This window comes from Oncorhynchus mykiss, chromosome 13 (genome assembly GCF_057628025.1).
Source record: "Oncorhynchus mykiss isolate SJ-2025 chromosome 13, ASM5762802v1, whole genome shotgun sequence".
NCBI classification, from domain to species: Eukaryota; Metazoa; Chordata; class Actinopteri; order Salmoniformes; family Salmonidae; genus Oncorhynchus; species Oncorhynchus mykiss.
The window spans coordinates 79,728,871-79,744,756 of NC_143034.1; the positions used below are offsets into that span (position 1 = coordinate 79,728,871).

At 39.2% G+C, this 15,886-nt stretch overlaps 1 protein-coding gene across 2 annotated transcripts in view; it reads right to left on the reverse strand.

The window, feature by feature from the left end:
• Positions 1-15,886, reverse strand: part of LOC110518098 (NLR family CARD domain-containing protein 3-like) — a 55,480-nt gene that overhangs the window by 1,711 nt on the left and 37,883 nt on the right. The window contains exons 7-10 of one of the 2 annotated variants that reach the window (XM_090197854.1): positions 11,644-11,817; positions 8,240-8,413; positions 709-882; positions 200-246 (exon numbers count right to left, since the gene is read on the reverse strand). In XM_090197854.1, the coding sequence (XP_090053980.1) occupies positions 200-246; positions 709-882; positions 8,240-8,413; positions 11,644-11,817 (569 nt within the window). Of the gene's footprint in view, positions 1-199; positions 247-708; positions 883-8,239; positions 8,414-11,627; positions 11,818-15,886 lie in introns of those variants that run through there. The other variant, XM_090197853.1, reaches the window with a different exon arrangement.

A 15,886-nucleotide genomic window follows, 5' to 3' on the forward strand; every position in this document is an offset into this window, starting at 1 on the left:
CACACACACAAACACACACACACACACACACACACACACACACACACACACACACCTTGTCATCTCAACTCTTTGTAAACTTTGGTGTCCCTGATTTCTGCTTCTGTAGAATTATAGCTGATATTTAATATGACCAAGTAAGTAATGACGGTGGTCTTTGACTTTGACTTATTCTTAGTGACATTCAGTCAACACTCACATTTTCTAAGTCCAGGTTTCATTGTGTACTCTCCACCATGTTCCACACTGTAGCGGTAAGCAGAAGAACAGACAGTCATTGAGGGATACACCTGAACTCCCACACACACACACACACACACACACACACACACACACACACACACACACACACACACACACACACACACACTGTTTGTCTGTGTGTGAGTGTGTGTCCAGTGGGTGTGTGTGTGTGTGTGTGGAGACTCACACACTGGAGACACACACACACACATACTGGAGACACACACAGACACACGCACACACACACAAACACGGGAGACACAAACACGGGAGACACCCACTGGACACACTTACCGCACACACACACAGTCACTGGAGACATACACACACAGTCACTGGAGACACACACACACTGGACACAGTCAGGATATAATTCTGTCCAAGTGTTGGTAAGAATGTTTGTCTTAACTAGCCTGATAAGTCAAACATGTCTGGTATGAACATTGACATAAACCCTCTACATACTTGAGTTTCTCCAGTCTGCAGTGTGGATCCTCCAGTCCAGCAGAGAGCAGTCTGACTCCTGAGTCTCCTGGGTGATTGTAGCTCAGGTCCAACTCTCTCAGGTGTGAGGGGTTTGACCTCAGAGCTGAGACCAGAGAAGCACAGCCTTCCTCTGTGACTAGACAGCGTGACAGCCTGCAAAGAGTCAAATCATATTAAAACCACGCTGCTATTCTTTGGTGGTGAAAATAGTGGCAGTATATTTTTTCAACATATTCAGATATATCAGTGTCCTGAAACCTGCCATATCTATTCGTAAATTAATGTATCAATATTAGAAATGACAAATGGTCAAAGTATTGCCTGCAGATAGAAACATGTATAGTACAAATATTATAGTAGACTGATCAGACCAGTTTAAAAAGCAGTATCAGTCAAAAGACAGACAGTGAGGAATCAGATTTAGATTGTATTGAGTATACAGTCCACACTATATCTACAGTGCCTTGCGAAAGTATTCGGCCCCCTTGAACTTCGCGACCTTTTGCCACATTTCAGGCTTCAAACATAAAGATATAAAACTGTATTTTTTTGTGAAGAATCAACAAGTGGGACATAATCATGAAGTGGAACGACATTTATTGGATATTTCAAACTTTTTTAACAAATCAAAAACTGAAAAAATTGGGCGTTCAAAATTGTTCAGCCCCTTTACTTTCAGTGGAGCAAACTCTCTCCAGAGGTTCAGTGAGGATCTCTGAATGATCCAATGTTGACCTAAATGACTAATGATGATAATTACAATCCACCTGTGTGTAATCAAGTCTCCATATAAATGCACCTGCACTGTGATAGTCTCAGAGGTCCGTTAAAAGCGCAGAGAGCATCATGAAGAACAAGGAACACACCAGGCAGGTCCAAGATACTGTTGTGAAGAAGTTTAAAGCCGGATTTGGATACAAAAAGATTTCCCAAGCCTTAAACATCCCAAGGAGCACTGTGCAAGCGATAATATTGACATGGAAGGAGTATCAGACCACTGCAAATCTACCAAGACCTGGCCGTCCCTCTAAACTTTCAGCTCATACAAGGAGAAGACTGATCAGAGATGCAGCCAAGAGGCCCATGATCACTCTGGATGAACTGCAGAGATCTACAGCTGAGGTGGGAGACTCTGTCCATAGGACAACAATCAGTCGTATATTGCACAAATCTGGCCTTTATGGAAGAGTGGCAAGAAGAAAGCCATTTCTTAAAGATATCCATAAAAAGTGTCGTTTAAAGTTTGCCACAAGCCACCTGGGAGACACACCAAACATGTGGAAGAAGGTGCTCTGGTCAGATGAAACCAAAATTGAACTTTTTGGCAACAATGCAAAACGTTATGTTTGGCGTAAAAGCAACACAGCTGAACACACCATCCCCACTGTCAAACATGGTGGTGGCAGCATCATGGTTTGGGCCTGCTTTTCTTCAGCAGGGACAGGGAAGATGGTTAAAATTGATGGGAAGATGGATGGAGCCAAATCAGGACCATTCTGGAAGAAAACCTGATGGAGTCTGTAAAAGACCTGAGACTGGGACAGAGATTTGTCTTCCAACAAGACAATGATCCAAAACATAAAGCAAAATCTACAATGGAATGGTTCAAAAATAAACATATCCAGGTGTTAGAATGGCCAAGTCAAAGTTCAGACCTGAATCCAATCGAGAATCTGTGGAAAGAACTGAAAACTGCTGTTCACAAATGCTCTCCATCCAACCTCACTGAGCTCAAGCTGTTTTGCAAGGAGGAATGGGAAAAAAATTCAGTCTCTCGATGTGCAAAACTGATAGAGACATACCCCAAGCGACTTACAGCTGTAATCGCAGCAAAAGGTGGCGCTACAAAGTATTAACTTAAGGGGGCTGAATAATTTTGCACGCCCAATTTTTCAGTTTTTGATTTGTTCAAAAAGTTTGAAATATCCAATAAATGTCGTTCCACTTCATGATTGTGTTCCACTTGTTGATTCTTCACAAAAAAATACAGTTTTATATCTTCATGTTTGAATCCTGAAATGTGGCAAAAGGTCGCAAAGTTCAAGGGGGCCAAATACTTTCGCAAGGCACTGTATTTTGACAGTGAAGCTAACATTTTAAATGTGACTCTATACGCCAATACTCCAACATCTCAGATCAAATGCTTCATATGAGGTTACAGTTTATAATATCAAATTTTATTTGACGGTATTTTCAAACACATCTGTTTCAAGTTTTGACATTTATGAAAACATATATATGTTACTTTTAAATAACTAGGCAAGTCAGTTAAGAACAAATTCTTACTTTCAATGATGCTAGGAACAGTGGGTTAACTGGTCTAGGAACAGTGGGTTAACTGGTCTAGGAACAGTGGGTTAACTGGTCTAGGAACAGTGGGTTAACTGGTCTAGGAACAGTGGGTTAACTGGTCTAGGAACAGTGGGTTAACTGGTCTAGGAACAGTGGGTTAACTGGTCTAGGAACAGTGGGTTAACTGCCTTGTTCAGGGGCAGAACAAAATGAAAGCACTTTATGTATGTAGTCCCCCCTAATTGAAGACTTTATGTATCTAGTTCCCTAATTGAAGACTTTATGTATGTAGTCCACCTAATTGAAGACTCTATGTATGTAGTCCCCCTAATTGAAGAATTTATGTATGTAGTCCCCCCTAATTGAAGACTTTATGTATCTAGTTCCCCTAATTGAAGACTTTATGTATGTAGTCCCCCCTAATTGAAGACTTTATGTATCTAGTCTCCCTAATTGAAGACTTTATGTATGTAGTCCCCCTAATTGAAGACTTTATGTATGTAGTCCCCCCTAATTGAAGACTTTATGTATCTAGTCTCCCTAATTGAAGACTTTATGTATGTAGTCACCCTAATTGAAGAATTTATGTATCTAGTTCCCTAATTGAAGACTTTATGTATCTTGTCTCCCTAATTGAACACTTTATGTATCTAGTTCCCCTAATTGAAGACTTTGTGTATCTAGTCTCCCTAATTGAAGACTTTATGTATCTAGTTCCCCTAATTGAAGACTTTGTGTATCTAGTCTCCCTAATTGAAGACTTTATGTATCTAGTTCCCTAATTGAAGACTTTGTGTATCTAGTTCCCTAATTGAAGACTTTATGTATCTAGTTCCCTAATTGAAGACTTTATGTATCTAGTTCCCTAATTGAAGACTTTATGTATCTAGTTCCCTAATTGAAGACTTTGTGTATCTAGTCTCCCTAATTGAAGACTTTATGTATCTAGTTCCCCTAATTGAAGACTTTATGTATCTAGTCTCCCTAATTGAAGACTTTATGTATCTAGTTCCCTAATTGAAGACTTTGTGTATCTAGTTCCCTAATTGAAGACTTTATGTATCTAGTTCCCTAATTGAAGACTTTATGTATCTAGTTCCCTAATTGAAGACTTTATGTATCTAGTTCCCTAATTGAAGACTTTATGTATCTAGTTCCCTAATTGAAGACTTTATGTATCTAGTTCCCTAATTGAAGACTTTATGTATCTAGTTCCCTAATTGAAGACTTTATGTATCTAGTTCCCCTAATTGAAGACTTTATGTATCTAGTTCCCTAATTGAAGACTTTATGTATCTAGTTCCCTAATTGAAGACTTTATGTATGTAGTTCCCTAATTGAAGACTTTATGTATCTAGTTCCCTAATTGAAGACTTTGTGTATCTAGTTCCCTAATTGAAGACTTTATGTATCTAGTTCCCCTAATTGAAGACTTTGTGTATCTAGTTCCCTAATTGAAGACTTGATGTATCTAGTTCCCTAATTGAAGACTTTATGTATCTAGTTCCCTAATTGAAGACTTTATGTATCTAGTTCCCTAATTGAAGACTTTATGTATCTAGTTCCCTAATTGAAGACTTTATGTATCTAGTTCCCCTAATTGAAGACTTTATGTATCTAGTTCCCTAATTGAAGACTTTATGTATCTAGTTCCCTAATTGAAGACTTTATGTATGTAGTTCCCTAATTGAAGACTTTATGTATCTAGTTCCCTGATTGAAGACTTTGTGTATCTAGTTCCCTAATTGAAGACTTTATGTATCTAGTTCCCCTAATTGAAGACTTTGTGTATCTAGTTCCCTAATTGAAGACTTGATGTATCTAGTTCCCTAATTGAAGACTTTGTGTATCTAGTTCCCTAATTGAAGACTTTATGTATCTAGTTCCCTAATTGAAGACTTTATGTATCTAGTTCCCTAATTGAAGACTTTATGTATCTAGTTCCCTAATTGAAGACTTTATGTATCTAGTTCCCTAATTGAAGACTTTATGTATCTAGTTCCCTAATTGAAGACTTTATGTATCTAGTTCCCTAATTGAAGACTTTATGTATCTAGTTCCCTAATTGAAGACTTTGTGTATCTAGTTCCCCTAATTGAAGACTTTGTGTATCTAGTTCCCTAATTGAAGACTTTGTGTATCTAGTTCCCTAATTGAAGACGTTGTGTATCTAGTTCCCTAATTGAAGACTTTATGTATCTAGTCTCCCTAATTGAAGACTTTATGTATCTAGTCTCCCTAATTGAAGACTTTATGTATCTAGTCTCCCTAATTGAAGACTTTATGTATCTAGTTCCCTAATTGAAGACTTTATGTATCTAGTTCCCTAATTGAAGACTTTATGTATCTAGTTCCCTAATTGAAGACTTTATGTATCTAGTTCCCTAATTGAAGACTTTATGTATCTAGTCTCCCTAATTGAAGACTTTATGTATCTAGTTCCCTAATTGAAGACTTTATGTATCTAGTCTCCCTAATTGAAGACTTTATGTATCTAGTCTCCCTAATTGAAGACTTTATGTATCTAGTCTCCCTAATTGAAGACTTTATGTATCTAGTTCCCTAATTGAAGACTTTATGTATCTAGTTCCCTAATTGAAGACTTTATGTATCTAGTTCCCTAATTGAAGACTTTGTGTATCTAGTTCCCTAATTGAAGACTTTATGTATCTAGTTCCCTAATTGAAGACTTTGTGTATCTAGTTCCCTAATTGAAGACTTTATGTATCTAGTTCCCTAATTGAAGACTTTATGTATCTAGTTCCCTAATTGAAGACTTTATGTATCTAGTTCCCTAATTGAAGACTTTATGTATCTAGTTCCCTAATTGAAGACTTTATGTATCTAGTTCCCTAATTGAAGACTTTATGTATCTAGTTCCCTAATTGAAGACTTTATGTATCTAGTTCCCCTAATTGAAGACTTTATGTATCTAGTTCCCTAATTGAAGACTTTATGTATCTAGTTCCCTAATTGAAGACTTTATGTATCTAGTTCCCTAATTGAAGACTTTATGTATCTAGTTCCCCTAATTGAAGACTTTATGTATCTAGTTCCCTAATTGAAGACTTTATGTATCTAGTTCCCCTAATTGAAGACTTTATGTATCTAGTTCCCTAATTGAAGACTTTATGTATCTAGTTCCCTAATTGAAGACTTTATGTATCTAGTTCCCTAATTGAAGACTTTATGTATCTAGTTCCCCTAATTGAAGACTTTATGTATCTAGTTCCCTAATTGAAGACTAATTTTTATGCCCAATAATAAAATAGGTGGATGATGACTGGAGTCATTTTCTGTCTAAGTAATTTTCTTAGTAAGTGAGTAGAAAACATGTTTCTAAACAAAAATAATCCTGATGATGCCATGAATAAGAAAAATAATGAATGGATCATGAAAATTGATTAGTGAGAAAGTTACAGAGGCTACATCAAAACATGCTAACCTCTCATCATTACCAATAACAGAGGCTACAACAAAACATGCTAACCTCTCACCATTAACAATAACAGAGACTACATCAAAACATGCTAACCTCTCACCATTACCAATAACAGAGGCTACATCAAAACATGCTAACCTCTCACCATTACCAATAACAGAGGCTACATCAAAACATGCTAACCTCTCACCATTAACAATAACAGAGACTACATCAAAACATGCTAACCTCTCACCATTACCAATAACAGAGGCTACATCAAAACATGCTAACCTCTCACCATTACCAATAACAGAGGCTACATCAAAACATGCTAACCTCTCACCATTACCAATAACATAGGCTACATCAAAACATGCTAACCTCTCACCATTAACAATAACAGAGGCTACAACAAAACATGCTAACCTTTCACCATTACCAATAACAGAGGCTACATCAAAACATGCTAACCTCTCACCATTAACAATAACAGAGGCTACATCAAAACATGCTAACCTCTCATCATAACCAATAACAGAGGCTCCAACAAAACATGCTAACCTCTCACCATTACCAATAACAGAGGCTACATCAAAACATGCTAACCTCTCACCATTACCAATAACATAGGCTACATCAAAACATGCTAACCTCTCACCATTACCAATAACAGAGGCTACATCAAAACATGCTAACCTCTCACCATTAACAATAACAGAGACTACATCAAAACATGCTAACCTCTCACCATTACCAATAACAGAGGCTACATCAAAACATGCTAACCTCTCACCATTACCAATAACAGAGGCTACATCAAAACATGCTAACCTCTCACCATTACCAATAACATAGGCTACATCAAAACATGCTAACCTCTCACCATTAACAATAACAGAGGCTACAACAAAACATGCTAACCTTTCACCATTACCAATAACAGAGGCTACATCAAAACATGCTAACCTCTCACCATTAACAATAACAGAGGCTACATCAAAACATGCTAACCTCTCATCATAACCAATAACAGAGGCTCCAACAAAACATGCTAACCTCTCACCATTACCAATAACAGAGACTGCAACAAAACATGCTAACCTCTCACCATTACCAAAAACAGAGGCTACAACAAAACATGCTAACCTCTCACCATTACCAATAACAGAGGAGGTTAGCATTTATTCTGATCTTTGTGCCTCTATAACTTTGTTATTCATCACTTTTCACAATTCATTCATTATTATTCCTAACCATGGTAGCATCCACATGAATGTAGAAGTATTCAGAAACATCTTCTATTCTTACTGACAATACAAGTGAAGTGACTCTAAAGTGACAGGACATTATTCACCTTTCAGTTTCTATGAGCAAAAACAATATCCAAAACACAACCAAGACAAACTGCAAATGAATTCAACAAGTTAGTATAATCACAAGCTTGACGTAATAACTGCAGTCATGAAATATGGCACCAAATACTAAACATTTGACTACTTTAATACACCATAAGTGAATATGTCCGATTAATTACGAGTTTTTCAAATGGGAGAACTAGATACATAAAGTCCTTTCCTTTCTTAACAGTAACACAGCTATGTATGAAAATAGCCTCAAAAAAAGGTGACATTCTGTACTGTTGTCTAATACGAAACATTATATCTCAAATCCAAAATGCTGGAGCATAGCACCAAATATAAAACTGTAAGATTCACTGTCCAAACACATATTGTGTGGACTATATGTGTCTGGTAAACACATGTGGATCTGGTGAACAGTTATCACAATACTGACCTCAGAGTCTCCAGTTTACAGTGGGGATTCCCCAGTCCATCAGAGAGCAGCTTCACTCCTGAATCCTTCAGGTCATTGTTACTCAGATCCAGCTCTCTCAGGTGTGAGGGGTTTGACTCCAGAGCTGAGACCAGAGAAGCACAGCCTTCCTCTGTGACTAGACAGCCTGACAGCCTGCAAAGAGTCAAATCATATTAAAATCACACTGCTATTCTTTGGTGGTGAAAATAGGGGCAGAATATTTAATCGACGTATTCAGATATACCGTGGGGCAAAAAAGTATTTAGTCAGCCACCAATTGTGCAAGTTCTCCCACTTAAAAAGATGAGAGAGGCCTGTAATTTTCATCATAGGTACACTTCAACTATGACAGACAAAATGAGAAAAAAAATCCAGAAAATCACATTGTAGGATTTTTAATATTTGCAAATTATGGTGGAAAATAAGTATTTGGTCAATAACAAAAGTTTATCCCAGTACTTTGTTCTGTACCCTTTGTTGACAATGACAGAGGTCAAACGTTTTCTGTAACTCTTCACAAGGTTTTCACACACTGTTGCTGGTACTTTGGCCCATTCCTCCATGCAGATCTCCTCTAGAGCAGTGATGGTTTGGGCTGTTGCTGGGCAACACAGACTTTCAACTCCCTCCAAAGATTTTCTATGGGGTTGAGATCTGGAGACTGGCTAGGCCTCTCCAGGACCTTGAAATGCTTGTTACGAAGCCACTCCTTCGTTGCCCAGGCGGTGTGTTTGGGATCATTGTCATGCTGAATGACCCAGCCACGTTTCATCTTCAATGCCCTTGCTGATGAAAGGAGGTTTTCACACAAAATCTCACAATACATGGCCCCATTCATTCTTTCCTTTACACGGATCAGTCGTCCTGGTCCCTTTGCAGAAAAACAGCCCCAAAGCATGATGTTTCCACCCCCATGCTTCACAGTAGGTATGGTGTTCTTTGGATGCAACTTAGCATTCTTTGTCCTCCAAACACGACGAGTTGAGTTTTTCCCAAAAAGTTATATTTTGGTTTGATCTGACCATATGACATTCTCCCAATCTTCTTCTGTATCATCCTCATGCTCTCTAGCAAACTTCAGACGGGCCTGGACATGTACTGGCTTAAGCAGGGGGACTCGTCTGGCACTGCAGGATTTGAGTCCCTGGCGGCGTAGTGTGTTACTGATGGTAGGCTTTGTTACTTTGGTCCCAGCTCTCTGCAGGTCATTCACAAGGTCCCCCGGTGTGGTTCTGGGATTTTTGCTCACCGTCCTTGTGATAATTTTGTCCCCGCGGGGTGAGATCTTGCGTGGAGCCCCAGATCAAGGGAGATTATCAGTGGTCTTGTATGTCTTCAATTTCCTAATAATTGCTCCCACTGTTGATTTCTTTAAACCAAGCTGTTTACCTATTGTAGATTCAGTCTTCCCAGCCTGGTGCAGGTCTACAATTTTGTTTCTGGTGTCCTTTGACAGCTCTTTGGTCTTGGCCATAGTGGAGTTTGGAGTGTGACTGTTTGAGGTTGTGGACAGGTGTCTTTTATACTGATAACAAGTTCGAACAGGTGCCATTAATACAGGTAACGAGTGGAGGACAGAGGAGCCTCTTAAAGAAGATGTTACAGGTCTGTGAGAGCCAGAAATCTTGCTTGTTTGTAGGTGACCAAATACTTATTTTCCACCATAATTTGCAAATAAATTCATAAAAAATCCTACAATGTGATTTTCTGGATTTTTTTTCTCATTTTGCCTGTCATAGTTGAAGTGTACCTATGAGGAAAATTACAGGCCTCTCATATATTTTTAAGGGGGAGAACTTGCACAATTGGTGGCTGACTAAATACTGTTTTGCCCCACTGTATCAGTGTATCAGTCAAATCTTCCATATCTATTCGTAAATTAATGTATCATCATTAAAAATGACAAATGATCAAAGTATTGCCTGCAGATAGAAACATGTATAGTACAAATATTTGAGTAGACTGACCAGACCAGTTTAAAAAGCAGTATCAGTCAGAAGACAGACAGTGAGGTATCAGATTTAGATTGTATTGAGTATACAGTCCACACCATATCTATTTAGACAGTGAGGTATCAGATTTAGATTGTATTGAGTATACAGTCCACACCATATCTATTTAGACAGTGAAGCTGACATTTTAAATGTGGCTCTATACGCCAACATTTTGGATTTGAAATAAAATGTTTCATATGAGGTGACAGTATATAATGTCACCTTTTATTTGAGGATATTTTAATATATATCTGTTTCACCATTTAGAAAAATAAAATAACTTTATGTATCTAGTCCCCCATTAGAAGAAGACATAAGTATTCTGACCACTTCACTTATTGTGCATTAAAGTAGTCAAAGTTTAGTATTTAGTTGTAAACTCATTGGTTGCATTTGCAGTTTGTTTTGGTTGTGTTTTGGGTTATGTTTTGCCCAGAGAGTAGATAACATGTTTCTGAACAATAATAAATGAATCCCGACGATGCCATGATTAAGAAAAATCATGAACGAGTCATGCATAATAATTAGTGAGAAAGTTACAGAGGCTACAACAAAACATGCTAACCTCTCACCATTACCAATAACAGAGGCTACAACAAAACATGCTAACCTCTCACCATTACCAATAACAGAGACTACAACAAAACATGCTAACATCTCACCATTACCTATAACAGAGGCTACAACAAAACATGCTAACCTCTCACCATTACCAATAACAGAGGCTACAACAAAACATGCTAACCTCTCACCATTACCAATAACAGAAGCTACAACAAAACATGCTAACCTCTCACCATTACCAATAACAGAAGCTACATCAAAACATGCTAACCTCTCACCATTACCAATAACAGAGACTACAGCAAAACATGCTAACCTCTCACCATTACCTATAACAGAGGCTACAACAAAACATGCTAACCTCTCACCATTACCAATAACAGAGACTACAACAAAACATGCTAACCTCTCACCATTACCAATAACAGAGGCTACAACAAAACATGCTAACCTCTCACCATGACCAATAACAGAGGCTACAACAAAACATGCTAATCTCTCACCATGACCAATAACAGAGGCTACAACAAAACATGCTAACCTCTCACCATTACCAATAACAGAGACTACAACAAAACATGCTAACATCTCACCATTACCTATAACAGAGGCTACAACAAAACATGCTAACCTCTCACCATTACCAATAACAGAGGGGGTCTGATCTTTGTGCCTCTGAAACTTGCTCATTTGTCATCATTTTCGATTCATGCCTGGTTAAATAAAATAAAAATTTTAAAATTTAAAAAATGTGTGCAACACATGTAAACACATGTGGATCTGGTGAACAGTTATCACTTGTTGACCAACTACAGGAATACTGACCTCAGAGTCTCCAGTTTACAGTGGGGATTCCCCAGTCCAGCAGAGAGCAGCTTCCCTCCTGAATCCTTCAGGTCATTGTAGCTCAGGTCCAGCTCTCTCAGGTGTGAGGGGTTTGACCTCAGAGCTGAGACCAGAGAAGCACAGCCTTCCTCTGTGACTAGACAGCGTGACAGCCTGCAAAGTGTCAAATCATATTAAAACCACACTGCTATTCTTTGGTGGTGAAAATAGTGGCAGTATATTTTTTCAACAAATATATCAGTGTCCTGAAACCTGCCATATCTATTTGTAAATTAGAGAGCAGGCCTTTCTAATCGACCTGGCCGGGGTATCCTGGAAGGATATTGATCTCATCCCGTCAGTAGAGGATGCCTGGATATTTTTTAAAAATGCCTTCCTAACCATCTTAAATAAACATGCCCCATTTAAGAAATGTAGAACCAGTAACAGATATAGCCCTTGGTTCTCCCAAGACCTGACTGCCCTTAACCAACACAAAAACATCCTATGGCGTTCTGCATTAGCATCGAACAGCCCCCGTGATATGCAGCTGTTCAGGGAAGCTAGAAACTATTATACACAGGCAGTTAGAAAAGCCAAGGCTAGCTTTTTCAAGCAGAAATTTGCTTCCTGCAACACTAACTCAAAAAAGTTCTGGGACACTGTAAAGTCCATGGAGAATAAGAACACCTCCTCCCAGCTGCCCACTGCACTGAAGATAGGAAACACTGTCACCACTGATAAATCCACCATAATTGAGAATTTTAATAAGCATTTTTCTACGGCTGGCCATGCTTTCCACCTGGCTACTCCTACCCCGGTCAACAGCACTGCACCCCCCACAACAACTCGCCCAAGCCTTCCCCAGTTCTCCTTCTCCCAAATCTGCTCAGCTGATGTTCTGAATGAGTTGCAAAATCTGGACCCCTACAAATCAGCCGGGCTAGACAATCTGGACCCTTTCTTTCTAAAATTATCTGCCAAAATTGTTGCCACCCCTATTACTAGCCTGTTCAACCTCTCTTTCGTGTCATTTAAGATTCCCAAAGATTGGAAACCAGCTGCGGTCATCCCCCTCTTCAAAGGGGGTGACACTCTTGACCCAAACTGCTACAGACCTATATCTATCCTACCATGCCTTTCTAAGGTCTTCGAAAGCCAAGTCAACAAACAGATTACCGACCATTTCGAATCTCACCATACCTTCTCTGCTATGCAATCTGGTTTCAGAGCTGGTTCATTGGTGCACCTCAGCCACGCTCAAGGTCCTAAATTATATCTTAAGCGCCATCGATAAGAAACATTACTGTGCAGCCGTATTCATTGATCTGGCCAAGGCTTTCGACTCTGTCAATCACCACATCCTCATCGGCAGACTCGACAGCCTTGGTTTCTCAAATGATTGCCTCGCCTGGTTCACCAACAACTTCTCTGAAAGAGTTCAGTGTGTCAAATCGAAGGGTCTGCTGTCGGACCTCTGGCAGTCTCTATGGGGGTGCCACAGGGTTCAATTCTTGGACCGACTCTCTTCTCTGTATACATCAATGAGGTCGCTCTTGCTGCTGGTGAGTCTCTGATCCACCTCTACGCAGACGACACCATTCTGTATACTTCTGGCCCTTCTTTGGACACTGTGTTAACAACCCTCCAGGCAAGCTTCAATGCCATACAACTCTCCTTCCGTGGCCTCCAATTGCTCTTAAATACAAGTAAAACTAAATGCATACTCTTCAACCGATCGCTACCTGTACCTACCCGCCTGTCCAACATTACTACTCTGGACGGCTCTGACTTAGAATACGTGGACAACTACAAATACTTAGGTGTCTGGTTAGACTGTAAACTCTCCTTCCAGACCCATATCAAACATCTCCAATCCAAAGTTAAATCTAGAATTGGCTTCCTATTTCGCAACAAAGCATCCTTCACTCATGCTGCCAAACATACCCTTGTAAAACTGACCATCCTACCAATCCTCGACTTTGGCGATGTCATTTACAAAATAGCCTCCAATACCCTACTCAACAAATTGGATGCAGTCTATCACAGTGCAATCCGTTTTGTCACCAAAGCCCCATATACTACCCACCATTGCGACCTGTACGCTCTCGTTGGCTGGCCCTCGCTTCATACTCGTCGCCAAACCCACTGGCTCCATGTCATCTACAAGACCCTGCTAGGTAAAGTCCCCCCTTATCTCAGCTCGCTGGTCACCATTGCATCTCCCACCTGTAGCACACGCTCCAGCAGGTATATCTCTCTAGTCACCCCCAAAACCAATTCTTTCTTTGGCCGCCTCTCCTTCCAGTTCTCTGCTGCCAATGACTGGAACGAACTACAAAAATCTCTGAAACTGGAAACACTTATCTCCCTCACTAGCTTTAAGCATCAACTGCCAGAGCAGCTCACAGATTACTGCACCTGTACATAGCCCACCTATAATTTAGCCCAAACAACTACCTCTTTTCCTACTGTATTTAATTTATTTATTTATTTTGCTCCTTTGCACCCCATTATTTTTATTTCTACTTTGCACATTCTCCCATTGCAGATCTACCATTCCAGTGTTTTACTTGCTATATTGTATTTACTTTGCCACCATGGCCTTTTTGCCTTTACCTCCCTTATCTCACCTCATTTGCTCACATCGTATATAGACTTGTTTATACTGTATTATTGACTGTATGTTTGTTTTACTCCATGTGTAACTCTGTGTCGTTGTATGTGTCGAACTGCTTTGCTTTATCTTGGCCAGGTCGCAATTGTAAATGAGAACTTGTTCTCAACTTGCCTACCTGGTTAAATAAAGGTGAAATAAATAAATAAATAAAAATGTATTTGTACAAATATTTGAGTAGACTGACCAGACCAGTTTAAAAATCAGTATCAGTCAGAAGACAGACAGTGAGGAATCAGATTTAGATTGCATTGAGTATACAGTCCACACTATATCTATTTTGACAGTGAAGATTTTAAAAAGGCTTCAGAATAATAGTAGAGAGAATGATTTATTTCATCACATTCCCCGAGTGTCAGAAGTTTACATACACTCAATTAGTATATGATAGCATTGCCTTTAAATTGTTTAACTTTGGTCGAATGTTTCGGGAAGCCTTACACAAGCTTCCCACAATAAGATGGGTGCATTTTGGCCCATTCCTCCTGACAGAGCTGGTGTAACTGAGTCAGGTTTGTAGGCCACCTTGCTCACACACACTTTTTCAGTTCTGTCCACAAATTTTATTTTGGATTGTGGTCAGGGCTTTGTGATGGCCACTCCAATACCTTGACTTTGTTGTCCTTAAGCCAGTTTGTCACAACTTTGGAAGCAATATTCAGGTCATTACCCATTTGTGACCAATCTTTAACTTCCTGACTGATGTCTTGAGATGTTATTTCAATATATCCACATAATTTTCCCTCCTCATGATGCCAACTATTTTGTGAAGTGCACCAGTCCCTCCTGCAGCAAAGCACTCCCACAACATGATGCTGCCATGAGGCTACAACAAAACATGCTAACCTCTCACCATTACCAATAACAGAGGCCAGAACAAAAAATGCTAACATCTCACCATTACCAATAACAGAGACTACAAGAAAACATGCCAACCTCTCACCATTACCAATAACAGAGACTACAACAAAACATACTAACCTCTCACCATTACCAATAACAGAGGCTACAACAAAACATGCTAACCTCTCACCATTACCAATAACAGAGGCTACAACAAAACATGCTAACCTCTCACCATTACCATTAACAGAGACTACAACAAAACATGCTAACCTCTCACCATTACCAATAACAGAGGCTACAACAAAACATACTAACATCTCACCATTACCAATAACAGAGACTACAACAAAACATGCTAACCTCTCACCATTACCAATAACAGAGGCTATAACAAAACATGCTAACCTCTCACCATTACCAATAACAGAGGCTACAACAAAACATACTAACATCTCACCATTACCAATAACAGAGACTACAACAAAACATGCTAACCTCTCACCATTACCAATAACAGAGGCTACAACAAAACATGCTAACCTCTCACCATTACCATTAACAGAGACTACAACAAAACATACTAACCTCTCACCATTACCAATAACAGAGGCTACAACAAAACATGCTAACCTCTCACCATTACCAATAACAGAGACTACAACAAAACATGCTAACCTCTCACCATTACCAATAACAGAGGCTACAACAAAACATACTAAC